Source organism: Ranitomeya imitator, chromosome 3 (assembly GCF_032444005.1).
Source record: "Ranitomeya imitator isolate aRanImi1 chromosome 3, aRanImi1.pri, whole genome shotgun sequence".
NCBI lineage: Eukaryota > Metazoa > Chordata > Amphibia > Anura > Dendrobatidae > Ranitomeya > Ranitomeya imitator.
In genome coordinates this window covers 114331010-114348395 of record NC_091284.1, presented here as the reverse complement: position 1 = coordinate 114348395, position 17386 = coordinate 114331010, and the positions used below count along the sequence as shown (strand labels likewise).

Genomic DNA, 17386 nt, shown 5'->3' with positions numbered 1-17386 from the left:
AAACGCACATCCCTGGAGAGTGTTTATATAGTATACATAGCTGAAAGGGGTTATTTGTGACTTTTTTCCTATTGGGCTAAGAACTTACTGGCATGTAGATGTTAACTACCTGTTCTGCCCTGAAAAGATCTCTCCCAGCTCAGTTAACGACTTTCTTAGTACTTTTGACCTCACATCAAAAGACACGCTCTTCCACTTCTAGTCTGCTGTGTCCAAGGGGCGTCACTGCCGATGTCATGCTGATTGACGGCTGGCTCCCCACAGTTAGGCAACAGGAAGATGGCTGTCAATCAGTATGACAGCAGCAGAGACACCCCAGGTCAACAGAGCAAGAAGGTGCCACAGAAATAAGAAGAATCACTGGCAGGAGTGGTCCATGATCGTGCAGAGACAGCAGAGATCATCACCAGGTAGAACAGACAGGTAGCAACTAGCTGGCTGTAAGTTCGTAGCCCAATAGAGAAAAAACCCTAAATCTCCAACAACCCCTCTGTAATGAAATTGCAGCAATGAGATACCAACAATTAAGCTGCTCCCTTCATATTTGTTGGGTGCCAAGAGAGAAATGGCTAATTTAGGCTAGCTATATGTCTCTTCTCAATACGTGGTACTTCACTTTTGCCCTGGCACCACAATATATTCAAGGGAAGGTAGCCAAGCTTGTAGGTTCTATAGCAGCTGCCACCTAAAGGATGAAAAGGGAGTAGTCAGGTGGTGGCACACAGGCTCCTGTCCCCAAAGGAGGATGAGTGTTAGAGCGAACCAGCTCAGAAGGCTTCACCAATTATGTTCATTACACTTTTTAGTTAACCACTTTTCGCCACAAGCAAGTTTAGATTAATTCAGTTAGCACAGAGTGACACATATATTCATGTTTATCACCACATAGTCTTTAGACTTTGGTAAATATGTACTCAATATAATCATAGCGGCATTTCCTAAATGGTAAAATTAGATTAGAATGCACACTTATTTTATTACTTTTAGTAATTTTCCAGGACTATTCAAAAATTAGCAAAGACTAGAGATTGCTTTAAAATAAAGAGAAACATTCCATGCCAGTCAAATCAGCTGCTACTCCAGTGGTCCCCACCAGGACCGTTCACCAGTAACCTGGCACCCAATCATTGTCCTCAGCTGTCACATTCGCATATGTGTCATGCAACATTTAAGGCCAGTGATTGGCTGCAGTGGCCAGATGATTGATAATCCTAATGTTATTAACGTCATCACTGCCACCCAAGTTGCGTCCCATATAGTCGAGCTATCTCTAGTACAGTAAGTAATATAGATATCATAAGATTATAATGACTATAATATATTCTAAAATGAAGCATTTAGAAATTGCACTAATATAGTAAATATTAGAATTGTAGTTACTCAGGGGAAATAAGGGAAAACATTTCTGTAATAAAAGTGAACAAGTCACCAGAGGTGTCAGGACAAGCAAAGTAGAAACTAGGAGATTAAAATACACTTGAAATTGAAACAAGGTCATAACATCAACTCTATAGGGCAGAAGGTTTAGGACAGAGTGTATCTTATAAGTCATTAATGGGGAAATCACTGCTGACTGAGAACATCTTTCTTCTTACAAAAAGCCATTGTCTGTGATGGGATGTGATGGATTTTGTTCTCTCATTAAACAGTCTCTATGTATATCACAAAGTCAGATCATTAGGTTATGTGCCAAATAGGCTTCTCCATATATACAATCCTCAAGATTCATGTGTGTATATATACAGTAACAGTATAGATAAGATTTGTTTAACAAAAGTGACCCCCCAATCTTAATCCAGTATACAGCATGTAAAATAATGTACAGTATGAGTGTACATATACAGTTTATAATTAAATATTGTTTTATGGAACACAGTTTTAAATTTACCGTACTTGTATAGCCAAGTGCAATTCTCCTCTTCATAGAGGAAGAGGACTAGAGGTCTCCTTATGCTGTCTCAGCACTCTATGACTGAAAGCCAGAGGCTGCCGGGAGGATTAAAGTTAATTTCCTCCCTGCAGCAAGGCTTTCAGTACGGCGGCTACACAGCTTTAGAACGCTATAAACCTGCAGATTAACCCCATATCGGCAGGTTAATAGCATTTTTTGATATGACAGGTTTTCTTTAAACTTCTTTTCCCTGTTGGATTCAGCTCTGGTTGTGAATGAAAAAACTGCATCAAAAACTGCATGCCTAACTTCAGTTTATAAAGCAAACCTGAGACTTATTGGTCATAGCTCAAAGTAGCATCTCAGGAAGCTACTGTCTCCCAATCCACCCAAAATCCACTGGTGTCACAAAGTCTTTAAAAACAAAAAAAATAACACAGTATTTTATCCACAGCCAAGGCTTGAATGGTAACTATAAGTGAAGCCACCAGGGACCGAGCTGGTCAGAAGACTAGTGAGACAGGTGGTTCTCCGATGGCTTCTCACCACCTGCTCACCTGGAATGACAGGTCTCTCCTTATACATGCATGCAGGGCAGGACCTATCATTCTAGGGGAGTGAGCAGTGAGAATCCAACGGGGACCCACATGTCTAACGAGTGTCCAGTGCATCTTGGTTTTAAAGTATGGTTTTCTCTAAAACGTTGCAGGGTTTCATAGTCAAACATTCCTCCTGGCTGGGATCATGGAATCAGCGTATGTTACATGCTGTCCATGGATGTAGTTGTGAGGTTCTCTTTAAGATGTTCTCTGCTGTGGTTTTACACTTTCAGATTACTTAACAGGGAGTTGGACCTTTTTTCCCATTAGAATAAAGGGACTATATCACAACAGTGAGCAGGATGTAATGTACTGTAGAGCAATGTTCGCATGGAAAATGTGAATGTGATCTGCAGATTTTATTCTACTCTTTCATTTGTGAACTCCAGTAAAAATTAATGATCCGAAGAAATGCTTAGATTTTCCATTTTATGAGATGTGTAACATTTGATGGGAAAGTGAGAAGGTTTAGCTACTTTACACAGATGATGTTCAGGGTATACATGTAATATATATTATAAAATTGCTCTAGCATCAGGCATTGAATGAGATACAGTATTTATATAAACTCGATGAAGAACGGTTAACAGTAGACATGAGTGAATATCGTCGGATCCCTAAACAATAAAATGAAAAAAATATTTTATTTTGATAATTACCGTAACTGCAAAAGTTGCTTGTTTTTTACAAGCACTTTGAAATTTAGCCCATCTAAGAAGATGGAAATAGCTCTTTAACCCAATGCAAATTAGCCTAGAAATGTATCAATGCCAAAAGTAGCAGAGGTTGGAGCTGTCAATTAGGAAGAGGAAGGACGAGAAGTAATGAAGGCGGCTGATATACTTGGAGTTAAAGACATGCCTCAAATGCACTCCTAAGCTAACTTGCCTGTGGCTTCAATGCTTGATTTCCTAGTGTTGGCACATCTGATTACAAGACAGGTATAATTTTTATTGTTATTCTAGGACCTATATAGCCATAACACTAGTTTCATGAGTAAAACCGTCCTTCTAGAGCTTCAAAATATTCCTCTCTATCCATCTAGTGAGGGCGTTAACATAAAGCGCTTTGGTCTCTAACAGACTCTCACTCTTTTGGACTGGACGATTGTCCGACAATATTTTACTCATTTGTATCATTAGGTATTGGCATTAAAATACAAACTACTAAATCAATAATTTACTGCATCTTTGAGGATTCAAGCAATGAACTAAAATGGCTGTGTTTTGGCGAGAGTTTGTGCATTCTACATTTGATTTAAAGCCAGATTTTTTTTCTCTTCTTAACAATCCTAATAAAAGTAACAGCACAGGAAAATTCATTGCATCTTTTTGTTTCTCCATTATGATATGCACCTTACACATAAATTAATACTTCATTAAACTCTGCACTACATCTTATTTTTATGGGCTATCGGTTCTAGTATGGCCCTAACTGGTGAAACGACATAACTAGACAGGTATAGAGTGCAGAGACGGCATCATTTTTACTACATTTTTATTAGCAATTTGAGATATATAGATGTGTCACAACGTATGAATTTACGTTCTCTACCTCGGAGACTTTTAGCTGCAGTACAATAAGCATGTCTGATGACTGCCAAAATCATAAAGGTTGGCAACCTCTAAGTAGCACTTAAAGAAAATGGTTGGATGACAGGAAAGAAAACCAAAAGCCATGAGTCGTTAAAGTTTAAAATAAGGCTTATAAAGGTGACCTCTTTCCAACCTACAATGGGCAAATGTTACATGTCTAATCCAATAAGCTAAATGTAGTATAATGTACAGGCTGGGAAAGAAGAATTCATATGTTATAAAGACCTGAATTTAATAGGCAGCAAAGCCAACTACTGGTTGTAAGAATGTACAAAACAGGAGGAGATGTTTGGATAACTTTAAAGCGGTTATTTAAAAAAATCATTATTCACTAGATAGGTGATAGATGTACAGTTAGTGTGAGTTCACTGGTCATGTAAAGTCATCATACACATTAGACTAAAGGTACCTTCACACTGAACAACTTAACAACGATATCGCTAGCGATCCGTGACGTTGCAGCGTCCTGGATAGCGATATCGTTGTGTTTGACAGGCAGCAGTGATCTGGATCCTGCTGTGACATCGTTGGTCAGAGCAGAAAGGCCAGAACTTTATTTCGTCGCTGGATCTCCCGCAAACATCGCTGAATCGGCGTGTGTGACGCCGATTCAGCGATGTCTTCACTGGTAACCAGGGTAAACATCGGGTTACTAAGCGCAGGGCCGCACTTAGTAGCCCGATGTTTACCCTGTTTACCATTGTAAATGTAAAATGTCTCTGCTTTACGGCCGGCCGACGCTCACAGTCAGTGCGGGAAGCTGAGGCCGGGGCAGGGCCGGCTCCAGGTTTTCGAGGGCCCCGGGCGAAAGAGTCTCAGTGGGCCCCCCCCCTTTAACACATACCTCGATTTATGATGCACAGATACGGCAGAGAAATGTATAGTACAATGCCAGATTTCACTTCTTACATGAGTGACAGCTATTGTAGATTCTGCAGTGTATATATACAGGAGTGGTACTGTGCAGTGTATATATACAGGAGAGGTGCTTTTCTGTTTTGAGTTTTTCTATGAAACAAAGACTTTTCTACATAAACAACGTTGTTTGGTTTTGCGGCCCCGACAGATCTGTGCTACAAAGTAACAGGCGGCTCGGGCATTAATGAGGGACCTGATGCTGAATCCTTTCCACAAACCCTAATGACCCAATTAGTGCCCCGTCATTAGAAGCTCATTAAACGCCTCCCTGTCCTGAGTAGTCATGTACAGTATGGGGGCATCCTGCAGCCCACCCCCTGACTGCTCCATACCATACACTGCCCTCTGTCGCGCTCACTATTATCCTGTGCATTTCTCTGTCATTGTTACCCCATGTTACACTTGTCACCCCCCACTACAGAGTAGCAGGGCAGCCAATGTCACCCCGTCCCGGACCCTAATGGCAGCAGGAAATCTCTGCTCCTCTATTGGGTTGGAACCTGATTTAATCAAGGAATAATGTGGATTTGTTGCCGGTGGCTGCAGGGGAAGGGTTAAGTGATGCCATGTCCGTGGTGGGATTAGTGGCAGCTGCTGGGACCTGGACAGAGACAACCAATGTTGCTGTGACTGCACAGTGTGACCTGGAGGAGAGAAGCTGAGAGTCCGGAGCAGAAATCACCCACATGCCAGCATTGGGCAGAGTCCCTCCAGTCACCAGCCTGGGGCCACGGGGCCCCAACCTACAGCCCACAGCTCAGATTTATCCATGGCAGCAGCTCCCCTTCCTCCTGGCATCTGGTTAACCCCATTTATGCGGGTCGGATTGTTATCTTTAAGGTTCAGCAATAACCTTCATACAGATGGGAAGGGGTTAAGCTTCTTCCTACCCCACTGGTGCAGGTTTGGTGCAGCATGCATGTATTCTGGGTGAGCTGGGTGGCTGCAGGCTGCACCCCACCAGCTGCTCCTCCAGACATCACCCACATTTTTAGGCAGCGGAGACAGACAGCAGCAGACTGAGCCACAACTGCAACCACTGCTGGATACCATAGCACTCACTCAGGCACTGCTAGGACGGAGCTCCTCCGGAATCTGCCTGATAAACTTCAGCACTGTCTGCAGCCACCCAGGGGGGAGAGCAGAGAACGTGCTCTCTCCGTCCACAATGTCACACTGGCTGCCTTCTGTTAACCCCTATGTGTGCCTGCCTGGCTGCACTGACTGAGTGAGAAGATGCTTGTGTCAGAGCTGGCACATAGGGGTTAAGAGAATGCAGCCAGCAGTGACTTTGTGGGGGGAGAGAGCATGTTATCTCCTGCTCTGCTCTCCCAGCTGTATCTATGACAGCATTAGTGGGCCCCCCTCTCTCCCCAGGGCCCTGGCATTTGCCCGCTGTGGCGGGTGCTGACGCCGGCCCTGGGCCGGGGGACAGACACCGGAATGTAAGTATGTAGTGTTTGTTTTTTTTACATTTACAATGGTAACCAGGGTAAACATCGGGTTACTAAGCTCGGCCCTGCGCTTAGTAACCCGATGTTTACCCAGGTTACCAGGGGACTTCGGCATCGTTGGTCGCTGGAGAGCTGTCTGTGTAACAGCTCTCCAGCGACCACACAACGACGAAACAGCGACGCTGCAGCGATTGGCAGCATTGCCTATATCACTGCAGCGTCGCTTAATGTGACGGTACCTTAACGTGGGCCGAACCTGCCAATATCGACAGGTTCAGCCGACAGTCTAATATGTATGGGGGCTCTGGCTGATTGATGGTTGGGGAGATGCAGATAGGCAATTCACACTTCAGACTGCCAATTGTATTGTTCTCCCAGAGATAAGTGGTCAGCCAACCTGTCAGTCAGAGACTTTCTCAAAGACAGCACAGGAGCTGATTGAGACAAAAAAGAGACATGACGGGCAATGCACGTTTCGCGCTGGATTGCGCTTTACTGGTCCGTGGACCATGAAATATGGAGCAGCTGAAGCGCAATCCAGCGCGAAACATGCGTTCTCCATCATGTCTCTCTTTTGAACTTTCTGCCCCTGCTGCCATGCCGTTAGCACTTTTTGCCCTGTTGCTACTTGTACAACAATGAAAATGAAAAAAGGACTGATTTTTTTACAGTAAGAAGATTGAGTGCTGACTTTTTTTTAATTTAAACTATAGCATAACTTTCTTTGCTTCTTGTCTATGCACCACCCTTTATTTGGAACTAAGAGGTAGCTATATATTTAACAAAAAAATCCCTTAACACTGGTGAAAGAGCTTTCAATTTTGGTGCTTCAACTCTTTTTATTACAATTGTATTTTTATTTTTTATTATTTATTTGATACAATTTAATGTTTATCATAATTAAGACTGTGAATACACGAGGCGTCCAGATTCAATCAAATGCAATTATGTTCAGAACTGTAAAATATATTTTTTTTAACATATGAATAACGTCCCATGTTACACACAAGATGCATGATAAGGATAACAGATCTATCAATTGATGCTTGATGATGGATTCTAGGAAACAATCTTAAAGAAAAGGTAGTAAAACTGTGATAAAAGTTGCCAGGTTTTACTTTAAGGCCGCGTTTTAATGACTGCATTCTTGGTTAGTGTGTTGTCCGTACGCAAAGAGGATATGCATATGGAAAACATATGGACCAATGTAAGTGAATGATGAGCAATTTTCCACATAGACAGAGTCCGTGTGAAAAAAAAAACAACATGTTTTTCGCCCATATCTGTAGAACTCAATGAGCTCATTAAAACAAATGCAGTTGCTGCTGGCATCTGTTTATAATAGAAGCATTGAAAAATTGACATAAGAAACAGAATTGGCAATTTATCATTGTTTTCACATGTGGATGTGAAAAACAGATATAGAAAGGGCCGTAGAGATTAAAAAACATCCTACGATTTTTAATTGCACAGTGTTCTATCTGTTTGTGTTATGATTTTTTTTTAACGTATGTTGTTCTGTACATCCGTTTTTCACATTCATATATCATCCATATGTTCATTTTTCACACTTTCGGCTGTGATCTGACATTCTCAACTTTAAAGTGTAGTCAATAATTGCATACTACAGAGGTGTGATGGAGGCATGTCGCAGCTCACTGCATATGTAGTAACCGAGAGCACAACTGTGCTGGAAACACTTTGAAAGGGACCTAGCACTAAATCCTAGTGATGTCTCATTGCTCCATGTCTATGCATGCATGAACACTAGAGATGGGAGAATCGATTTTTGTAGGACTGTGGTCCACCATTGCGGAGTGACGCACACATGACATCACACCAGCCGAGCCAATCAAAAGAAGAGCTGGGGATGCCGGGAGGTAAAGAGATTCTGTGGTCTCAGATCACTGACCTGACAGTGACCACCTCTCGCCCTAAACAAAGGACGCCAATAGTGGCCAGTGGTTGGGTTTTGATAGACAGATCACAAAAAGTCACTGCTTTTTCGTCGAGTTTGTCCAGGGTAAATAAAATGCCTGTACAACATGTCAAATCTGCTTTTTACATAAAAACTTGCAGGTGTTCAACTTGTTCTTCCAGAATGTTTGCCTTTACAATTTTTCCTAAAACCATGAAATAAAGTGCCTACATTATCTCTAAGTAAAAGTCATTGCCAGCCCAGTGGGGTCCTTTACAGTCATGTAATTATCTTCTAAGTCATTTCAGTATTTTTCAGTGACATAAAAATAATCGCAGTCATGGAAAGTATTTCTCGGATAGCCTGAAACAACTGTTCTCCACATGCCAAGTACAATCAGAGCTATAACCTGTTATATATACTTCCACTCTTTTTACCATGTTTTTTCTACATTAATTGAAAATGCTAATACTGAACGTATTTTTCACGACTGCCTATTGTATGGTAAATTTGGCAGCTCGAGACACCAGATTCAGAGCTTGTTAAATCATTTCTACAAATTCATAAAATAACATAAATTCTTAGCTTGTTCTTGAAGATCTCATAATAGTCATGCAGAACTAGCTTCTTCCCTTACATGAGAAGCCAGATACTTGGTCGAATACAAATTCTCCTACCATTATGGTATGTCTTTCTTTAAAGAAACCAATAAGAAAACAATTTCATGCTGATTTGTTGCATAATAGCCAATTAAACTTGGAAAGAATGCTGTAACATCAATCTGTGGGACTTAATGCTAATTTTATGCAATGTTCTATTTTTTCACAAACTCACCTGATACTACAGCTTCCATCATTGTGTAATGCTGTACTCGGCTATCTCCAGCAGTCCCATAGAGAATAAATGGACAGGTGGTACAAATGCCCCATTTTCAGGTTTGGAGGGGGACCCCACGGTCAGACACATAGTATTCAATACGTTTTACCTGTACTATTGATAGAACATAACTTATAGTAATCTCCAATCGGGAAAATTATATAAATATGAGAAAAACATGAATTTTCCTTTTTTTGCCCAGAGGTAGTTGTTTTACTATAGTGCTATCATCTATCTGTATCTATACAGTTTCTGAAGTGGGAACCATAAAAATGGCAACTTTAAACATTAGTCAATCCAAAGACATTTAATTGGAGGGTTTTTTTTTTTTTACCATAAACACTAGTATTGTTTCATCTCTCTTTTACAAAATATTCAGAATCATTTTATATTCCACTAGTGAAAAATCTAAACCCTTTTTATTAATCACTTGACGGACAGGCACTGAAAGACCTCTTTTAAATTTATACAACACAAAACAAATTAAAATGCTAAAGTCTTATAAACTTAACAGGATGAAACAAAACATTTTAGAATTATGTCAAATAAATAATCAAATGTGTGTAACAATCCATATAGTATACTAAATGTGCTATATTTATTTTATTTTTATGTCCATTCACTTACCCTCCTCACAGTTACTTCCTGTGAAACCTGGGCAGCATCTCCACTCCAATGCTGTGGCTGTACGATATGACATTTTATATATGGGTCTCAGCACAGTCCTATAACTAATAAAGAACAAAGTCAGAATACTTCAAACTATAAATTAACAGAGGAAATACCACTGATTGGCCAAATAATTTCCAAAGTGTTAAAGAGAATGCATTACAAGAGTACTTACAATACAAACACTATTACATAGATGTCTTAGGCCTGATGTGGCTTGTGGCCTTATTTTGAATATTCACATCAGAATGGCTGAATAATCCATTTTGAAAGTTTTCTCATCTGATATTAACATGGACATTTTATAAGCCTTGCTCCCATCTTAAAGCAGCGCTGGAGTGGTGCTTCTAATCTAAAGTCCCTGCACTTAGTCTTTTCTTACCTTTGACTCTTCAAAAACTCTTACTGTTGCTTTTATTCATTGTCGTCTGGACTATTGCAAATCTCTACTAATCATTCTCCCTCTTACTAAACACTCCCCTCCGCAATCCATCCTGAATTCAGCAGCCAGGATCATACTTCTGTCCAACAGCTACACCAATTCCTCCACCCTGTGACTGTCATTGCACTGGTTGCCCATCCTCTACAGAGTCCAATATAAACTTATCACACTCACCCACAAAGTGCTCCAAGGTTTAGCACCACCCTACATCTCCTCCCTCGTCTCAGTCTACCACCCTACCCTTGCCCTCCATTCTGCTAATGACCTAAGACCAACAACCTCAATAGTCTGAATCTCCCACTCCCATCTCCAAGACATTTCGAGAGCTGCGCCAATTCTCTGCAATGCACTATCCAGGACAATTCAATTAATTTCCAATACCCACAGTTTCAAGCGTGCCCTAAAACTGCATTTCTTTAGACTGGTCTATCGTCTCACCTCAGTTATCTAATTATCACTTTTTTTGCCCATATAAAAATTTCATCAATGTCAGGACCCTTGTAGCATCTGTTCACATGACCGCCATGCCCTTAAAAGCCCTCTGTGCTTGTACTTATGCACATACTGGCTTGTGACCAGTTCCAGCAGTGTTATGTGAATACCCTACTTATTATATTGTTGGCTTCACTGTACAATAGAAGAGCTTTTTACCATTCACCTTTCATATCTCCCCTATTTCTTCATAGATTGTCAGCTTGTGAGCAGGGCCCTCACTCCTCATGGTATCTGCTGAATTATGTGTTATTCTGTAATGCCTTTATTGTCTGTACAAGTCCCCTCTGTAATGTAAAGTGCTGTGGAATATGTTGGCACTATAGAAATTAAAATTATTATTATTATTATTAATAAGCTGCCATCTTCACTTTCTATTGGCACTGCTGTGGTCAATCTTCAGCAGGTTGTGACTTGCCGGCTTGCTCCATTGTTTTCTGGAGCGAGACGGAGGTCAAAATAAGTCTGTGATAGCTTTGTTATAGTTCTCATGGACTTACACTGAGAGCATGTGACCGTTACCTCTGACTTCTGGTCAGTCCGAAGTTACAGACACCGAAGCAGTGCCAGTGAAAGGTGAAGATGGCAGCTCTTAAGTAAAAGACTATGATGATGGAACTTAGATTAGAAGATACACTCCAGCACTTTGATAAAAAAAAACGCTTGAGATCGCCATCTTGGAGGAGGAATTTTATTCTTTCTTCTCCAACAAGATGGTGCCGCCGGCGCATCAAGAACAGTTATTACTAGGTCACTAAACATGTGATTATGCTGTAGCACAGGTATCATGGCTGGCACCTGTCTGCAGAAGTTTTTTTTTTCAGTATGTGCAGGTATTCATTATGTAAACTAGGGGGCATGTCAGTGAGGGATCAGTGACCTGTCAGCAGTCTGCATTATGAATACCTAATCAGAGCATCACATAAAGCCCCCTCCAGGAATGCCCCAGAGCACAAGCATATCATTAACTAATGAAGATTAAACAACCATGAGATAGATTTCATCAACTAAGGTATCATTTCAATCAGTATAATGGCGCCGACATGACAGTGTCTGTAGGTTACTGTGCACAATCCTGCTGATAGGTTCCCTTTAATCCTTAGAGAAGGTTGTGACTTGTGATGTCATCCATGAGAGATTGAGAAGTTATTCCTTATCAGCTGTTAGGAGAAATAACATACAGTGGCTGATAGTGTGTATCTGAAACTCAACTCAATGTAATGCCCACAGGCTACACAATTTTGTTTAAAAATTTGGCAGCCATTGTGAATCACACTGAATAGAGTTTCGGGTGCATATAGTCGGGGCTATCACCCTTAGGGTGCATTCAGATGTCTGTTTAAATTGGTCTGAGAACGGACCTCAAAGCAGTGACATATGCAGGACAGCTTCATACTGTATATGCTAGGTGTCGAGTTCCCGCCGCTGCACAGGGGGGATCTTGAACCATCTCTGCTGCGGTCTCCCATTCTCCTCCAGCCGCATTGGAGCCTGCTCAGCAGAGACTTTGGTCCCAGCGTATGGCTCAAGCTGATACTGTGCAGCTGGTTACTGCTGTCCTTCCAGGCTCAGCCATCGTAACCAGTACTGATCAGTGGCGAGCGGGCGCTCCTGGGACTAAGTCCTGCTTTTCTTCTTCTGAGCATGCCCAAGGGACGACCTCCCATTGGAGGTCGGGGGTCACATGCTCAGGTCCTGTAGCAGCTTCTATTGGACTACTAGGAAGGTCCCGGAGAGCTTCCACTATAAAAGGTTCGCATGGCTGCACGGCCATGTGCTAGTATAAACCTGTTATCGTGTGTGTGTAGATGTATGCCTGTTCTGGGGATTGTTCCATAATCATTCCCATTCCTAGTGTTGTTGAATGCTCTTGAATGTTGGAGCTACCTAGCGCCTGACAGTGCTATCCTAAACACAAGAGCACGATCCTTACTGCGTCAAACCAGCAGTGACCGCCAGTGCGGCGCCATGCGCAATCAGTGCGCTTTCCTAACCCTAGTTAGGGTGGTTAGTTGCGTCCGCCAGAGCGACACTGTACGCACTCTGTGCGGTAATCTTTAATTAGTCCTGACATCCGGTCAGTGTAGGGTGGGAACTCCCACTTGATCTCAGCATCTGACTCAGGGCATCCTCAGACGCGGGCTCAAAAGCCACCGAGGGTCAGAGCGAGATCAATCACCAGCATAGTGGGGGTGAATTTCAGGGATCCCACTAGCGTCCATCTGTTGCACCCTGTGTCTGCTAACAGGGCACAGCCTTTGTTTCCCTGCGACTCTGTGAAGCAACAGAGTTTGCATCAGTTCATACCGGGTGACAGAACCCGTGTTTATTCTGGCGTAGTACCGCCATATAGTGCCGCCATTACCTAGCACCAGGTTTCATCTCTGCACGGTGGACCCCGGGCTGCGAAAGCACGTTTTACTATATTTATATTTATTTGGTGCATTCTGCCAGCTTTAACAATATATTTCAATGAAGCTGTCAGTCTCAGTTCGGCAGACCCCCTGGCCAGCCCTTGGATTGCAGTACAATCTCGGACCGATTTATATGGTCATCGGAATGCCGCCTAAGAGACATGGGGATTATACTGGGAGATGGATGGAATCTGATGTATATAACTGTCTCTGAATAGAAGATATAAAGGGTAAGGGGTTACTATAAAGGGTAAGGGGTGTGAGACCTGTGCTGTTCCACCCACACAGTTCATTACCTGCCACTACTGCAGGTTTATGCCACTGGCCTTAATGGACAGCTGCCACATCAGTGTTTTACACCAATCTGAAAAATCTATTCAACAATATGAATAGATCAACTATATCTATTTACTGTAACATGCATAGATAAATATCAAGTTGATCTTTTACTTGTGAATGAATCTACATAGCAAAGTCCAACAATATCCCAGCACGCCATAACGAAACCATGTATCACCACTAACTATTTACTGTATGTGCAATGCTGATGACTACTCGGCCAGATTTATATTCCTTTGTTGTGTCCACAATTAGTGCTTCACTCTCCAGCATATGCCACTGATCAGATTATTTCGCAATGGACATAATAAAAACAGTAAGACTGGTGAAGGGAAGCAGCTGAGAACATGGGCTTTATAGCAAGATCCACATCTGTTTGCAAGAACATATTCTGTTATCAAATTGATGGTCTCCTGGCAAAAGGCTGAGTCATCAGTGGCTTGGCAGACAGAAGTGTGATCGAATTCTAGGACAGGATGGCAACAATTAAAAATCAACTGAATTTGGATAGTTTTGTAATTCTAGGTCGATGTGATTGCTTTGTTGATAGCTGATGATTATCAGCCCATATAAACATGCCAGCGATTACCTGCGGAATGAGCAAAATGTTTGTTTGTCAGGTTATTGGCTTGTTTATGTCAGCAAAAAAATCGTTATCATCAGCATATCAAGCAGTGTGGACAGGGGCCAACAACATAGTAATATATGGGAGAGAAAAATCAAATCAGCAGTCATCCTGTTCCCACTATTATTCGTCAGCCTGTGTAAAGAGACAACTAAACGAGCACTGGACAACTTGTTCTATAGTCTATTGTTAAGGTGACAGACAGACCAAAATCAACATTGAAATCTAAATGCACATTAAAGCTCTTAACGGGAATCTGTCACCAGATTTTTGCTACCCTATTTCAGAGCAGAATGATGTAAGGGCAGAGACCCTGTGTCGTGCAAGTACTGTTTGTGGTCACCTGGCAGCTCCAAAATGGCTACCTCAAACAGGCTTGGCACTAGCGACTCCATTTTCCAGAACACAGAGGTTGCCCTAGCCTTCATAATTAAACCTCTGTACAGGGATTTGGACTTACAGAGAGGTTACTCCCATGGAGTTAGCTGCTGCTCGGTGGTGCAAGCTGGTGTGAGGGGGTAGATGATGGTATTCCACTCCTCTTACAACTCCCAAATTCTCCACTTCATGCTCAGTTGTCAACCAAAATTAGCTGCTGTGAATTCCTCAGAAGCATTAAGTAGTGATATGCCGAGAGGACAAAGATGGTAAGGGGGCTTTGGGAAGGATTTGGGCCCTTGACTTTACTCTGAAAGCCTGATGCAGATGTACAGGTAGTACCAGTGATGTCTTCCTCTGGGAGTGGCTTAACTCTGCCTGAGAAAAACCTGCAAGAACGTGGAGAGAATCCAGGAAACAACTGGGCAATGACCATGGTGCCCACTAGGCAGTTGCATTCACTCATTTGGTCCAGTGGGCAATTTTGAGGGGTGAGGTTCCGAGGAACCCCTATCTAAAGATTGGAGACCAGTAACATTTGTGGCCTGTGTTTTTCTTCTCTGAAGGAAGTTGAGGGACTGTTCTGCACACCCTTGAGACCGGATGGGCTTGTATTGCCAAGCTGGCTAGATTTTTGTTTTTAGTTTTTGTTTTTAGTTTTTGTTTTGATGCGCCTGCAGCTGATTAGAGGCAGTTTTTTCCACACTGTCAAGCACATGACAGGGTTGCAAACACTGGGTGTTTGAGTCACCAATTCACGAGAATGAGGTCTGGGTTCGGGTAAAGGTACTGTTCTAGTACCCGAACCAAACTTTTTTTTAACTGTTCGGCGGAACCCACCAGAACCGAACATCCAGGGGTTCGTCCTTCACTAGTGCTCAACCATTTTTGTGCCTCTTATACTACAGGATCAATAAAGCAATTATTTTAAGATGTGAGTGCTGTCTTTAGTTTGGACTGATGCTATTACTGGAGCATTTTGCTGTGCACCTGGACCTGATTGCTCCTTTTTGCACATCTCTGAATTCTCTTCAGTCTCTGTCTCTACATTAAGTTGCTCTTACATTAGGTGGCAAAAACCTGGTGATCGCTTCTCTTAACCCCTTCATAACGCAGGGTATTTTCGTTTTTCCATTTTTTTTTTTCGCTCCCCTCCTTCCCAGAGCCATAACTTTTTTATTTTTCTGTCAATATGTCCACGTGAGGGCTTATTTTTTTTCAGGACAAGTTGTACTTTTGAACAATATCATTGGTTTTAGCATGTCATGTACTAGAAAACGGGGAAAAAATTCCAAGTGGGGTGAAATTGCAAAAAATGTGCAATCCCACACTGGTTTTTTGTTTGGCTTTTTTGCTAGGTTCATTAAATGCTATAACTGACCTGCCATTTTGATTCTGCAGGTCATTACAAGTTCATAGACACCAAACATGTATATGTTCTTTTTAGCTAAATGGTAAAAAAAATTCCAAACTTTGCTAAAAAAAAAAAAATTTGCCCAATTTTCCTATACCCATAGCATCTCTATTTTTCCTGAGGGCTTTTTTTTTGCACGCCGAGCTGACATTTTTAATTATACTAGTTTGGTGTAGATACGTTCTTTTGATCGCCCGTTATTGCATTTTAATGCAACGTCGCAGCGACCAAACAAATATAATTCTGGCGTTGCAATTTTTTCTCGCTACGCCATTTAGTGATCAGGTGAATCCTTTTTTTATCGATAGATCGGGTGACTCTGAACACGGCGATACCAAATATGTGTAAATTTTATTGTTTTATTTTGAATGGAGCGAAAGGGGGGTGATTTAAACTTTTATATTTTTTTATTTTTTTCATATTTTTTAAAACCTTTTTTTACTTTTGCCAATCTTCAAGAGCCTCCATGGGAGGATAGAAGCTGGCATAGCCTGATTGGTTCTGCTACATAGGAGCGAAGCTCAGATCGCTCCTATGTAGTAGAATTGCTGCATTGCTATGAGCGCCGATCACAGGGTGGCGCTCACAGCAATCCGGCATCAACAACCATAGAGGTCTTTAAAGACCTCTGGTTGTCATGCCGACACATCACTGACCCCCAATCACCTAACGTGGGTCAGCGATGCGCGCATTTCTGTCCCAATGGCCAGAAGCGCTAGTTAAATCCCGCTGTCAGCATTTGACAGCGGCATTTAACTAGTTAATGGTGGCGGGTGAATCGTGATTCCACCCACCGCTATTACGGGCACATGTCAGCTGACCTCCTGTCCGAGGTCAAAAAGGGGTTAAAATACATATACGCAATTAAGTAGCATCATTTTATCTAAACAGATGATACCTATAGGAATAATGTATACATACGTGGTCAAAATTGTTGGTAGCCCTCATTTAATGGCAGAAAAACCCACAATGGTCACAGAAATAACTTGAATCTGACAAAAGCATTAATAAATAAAAGATGAACAAATGAAAGTCAGACATTGCTTTTCAACCATGCTTCCACAGAATTAAAAAAAAAATAAAACTCATGAAATAGGCCTGGACAGAAATGATGGTACCCTTTACTTAATATTTTATTGCACAACCTTTTGAGGCAATCACTGCAAAGAAACGATTCCTGTAACTGTCAATGAGACTTCTGCACCTTCAACCGATTTGCTTTCCAGAACAATTAAAATACATTCAGTCCTGTACAGGTTTTGACCCCTCTATCTCATCATCTGTCTAGCAACAGCAGTAGAATTAACTGGTATGAGGAGCTACCAATGATTTTTGCTGCGTGATATGGGAATTGGGTCCAGA

The 17386-nt window shown here is 41.8% G+C and overlaps 1 protein-coding gene across 1 annotated transcript in view; it reads right to left on the bottom strand.

Annotated features, from left to right (window-relative positions):
* Nucleotides 1–17386, bottom strand: part of COL26A1 (collagen type XXVI alpha 1 chain) — an 817346-nt gene that overhangs the window by 478586 nt on the left and 321374 nt on the right. The window contains exon 3 of the mRNA XM_069761307.1: nucleotides 9879–9982. Within this exon, the coding sequence (XP_069617408.1) occupies nucleotides 9879–9982 (104 nt within the window). The remainder of the gene's footprint in view (nucleotides 1–9878; nucleotides 9983–17386) is intronic.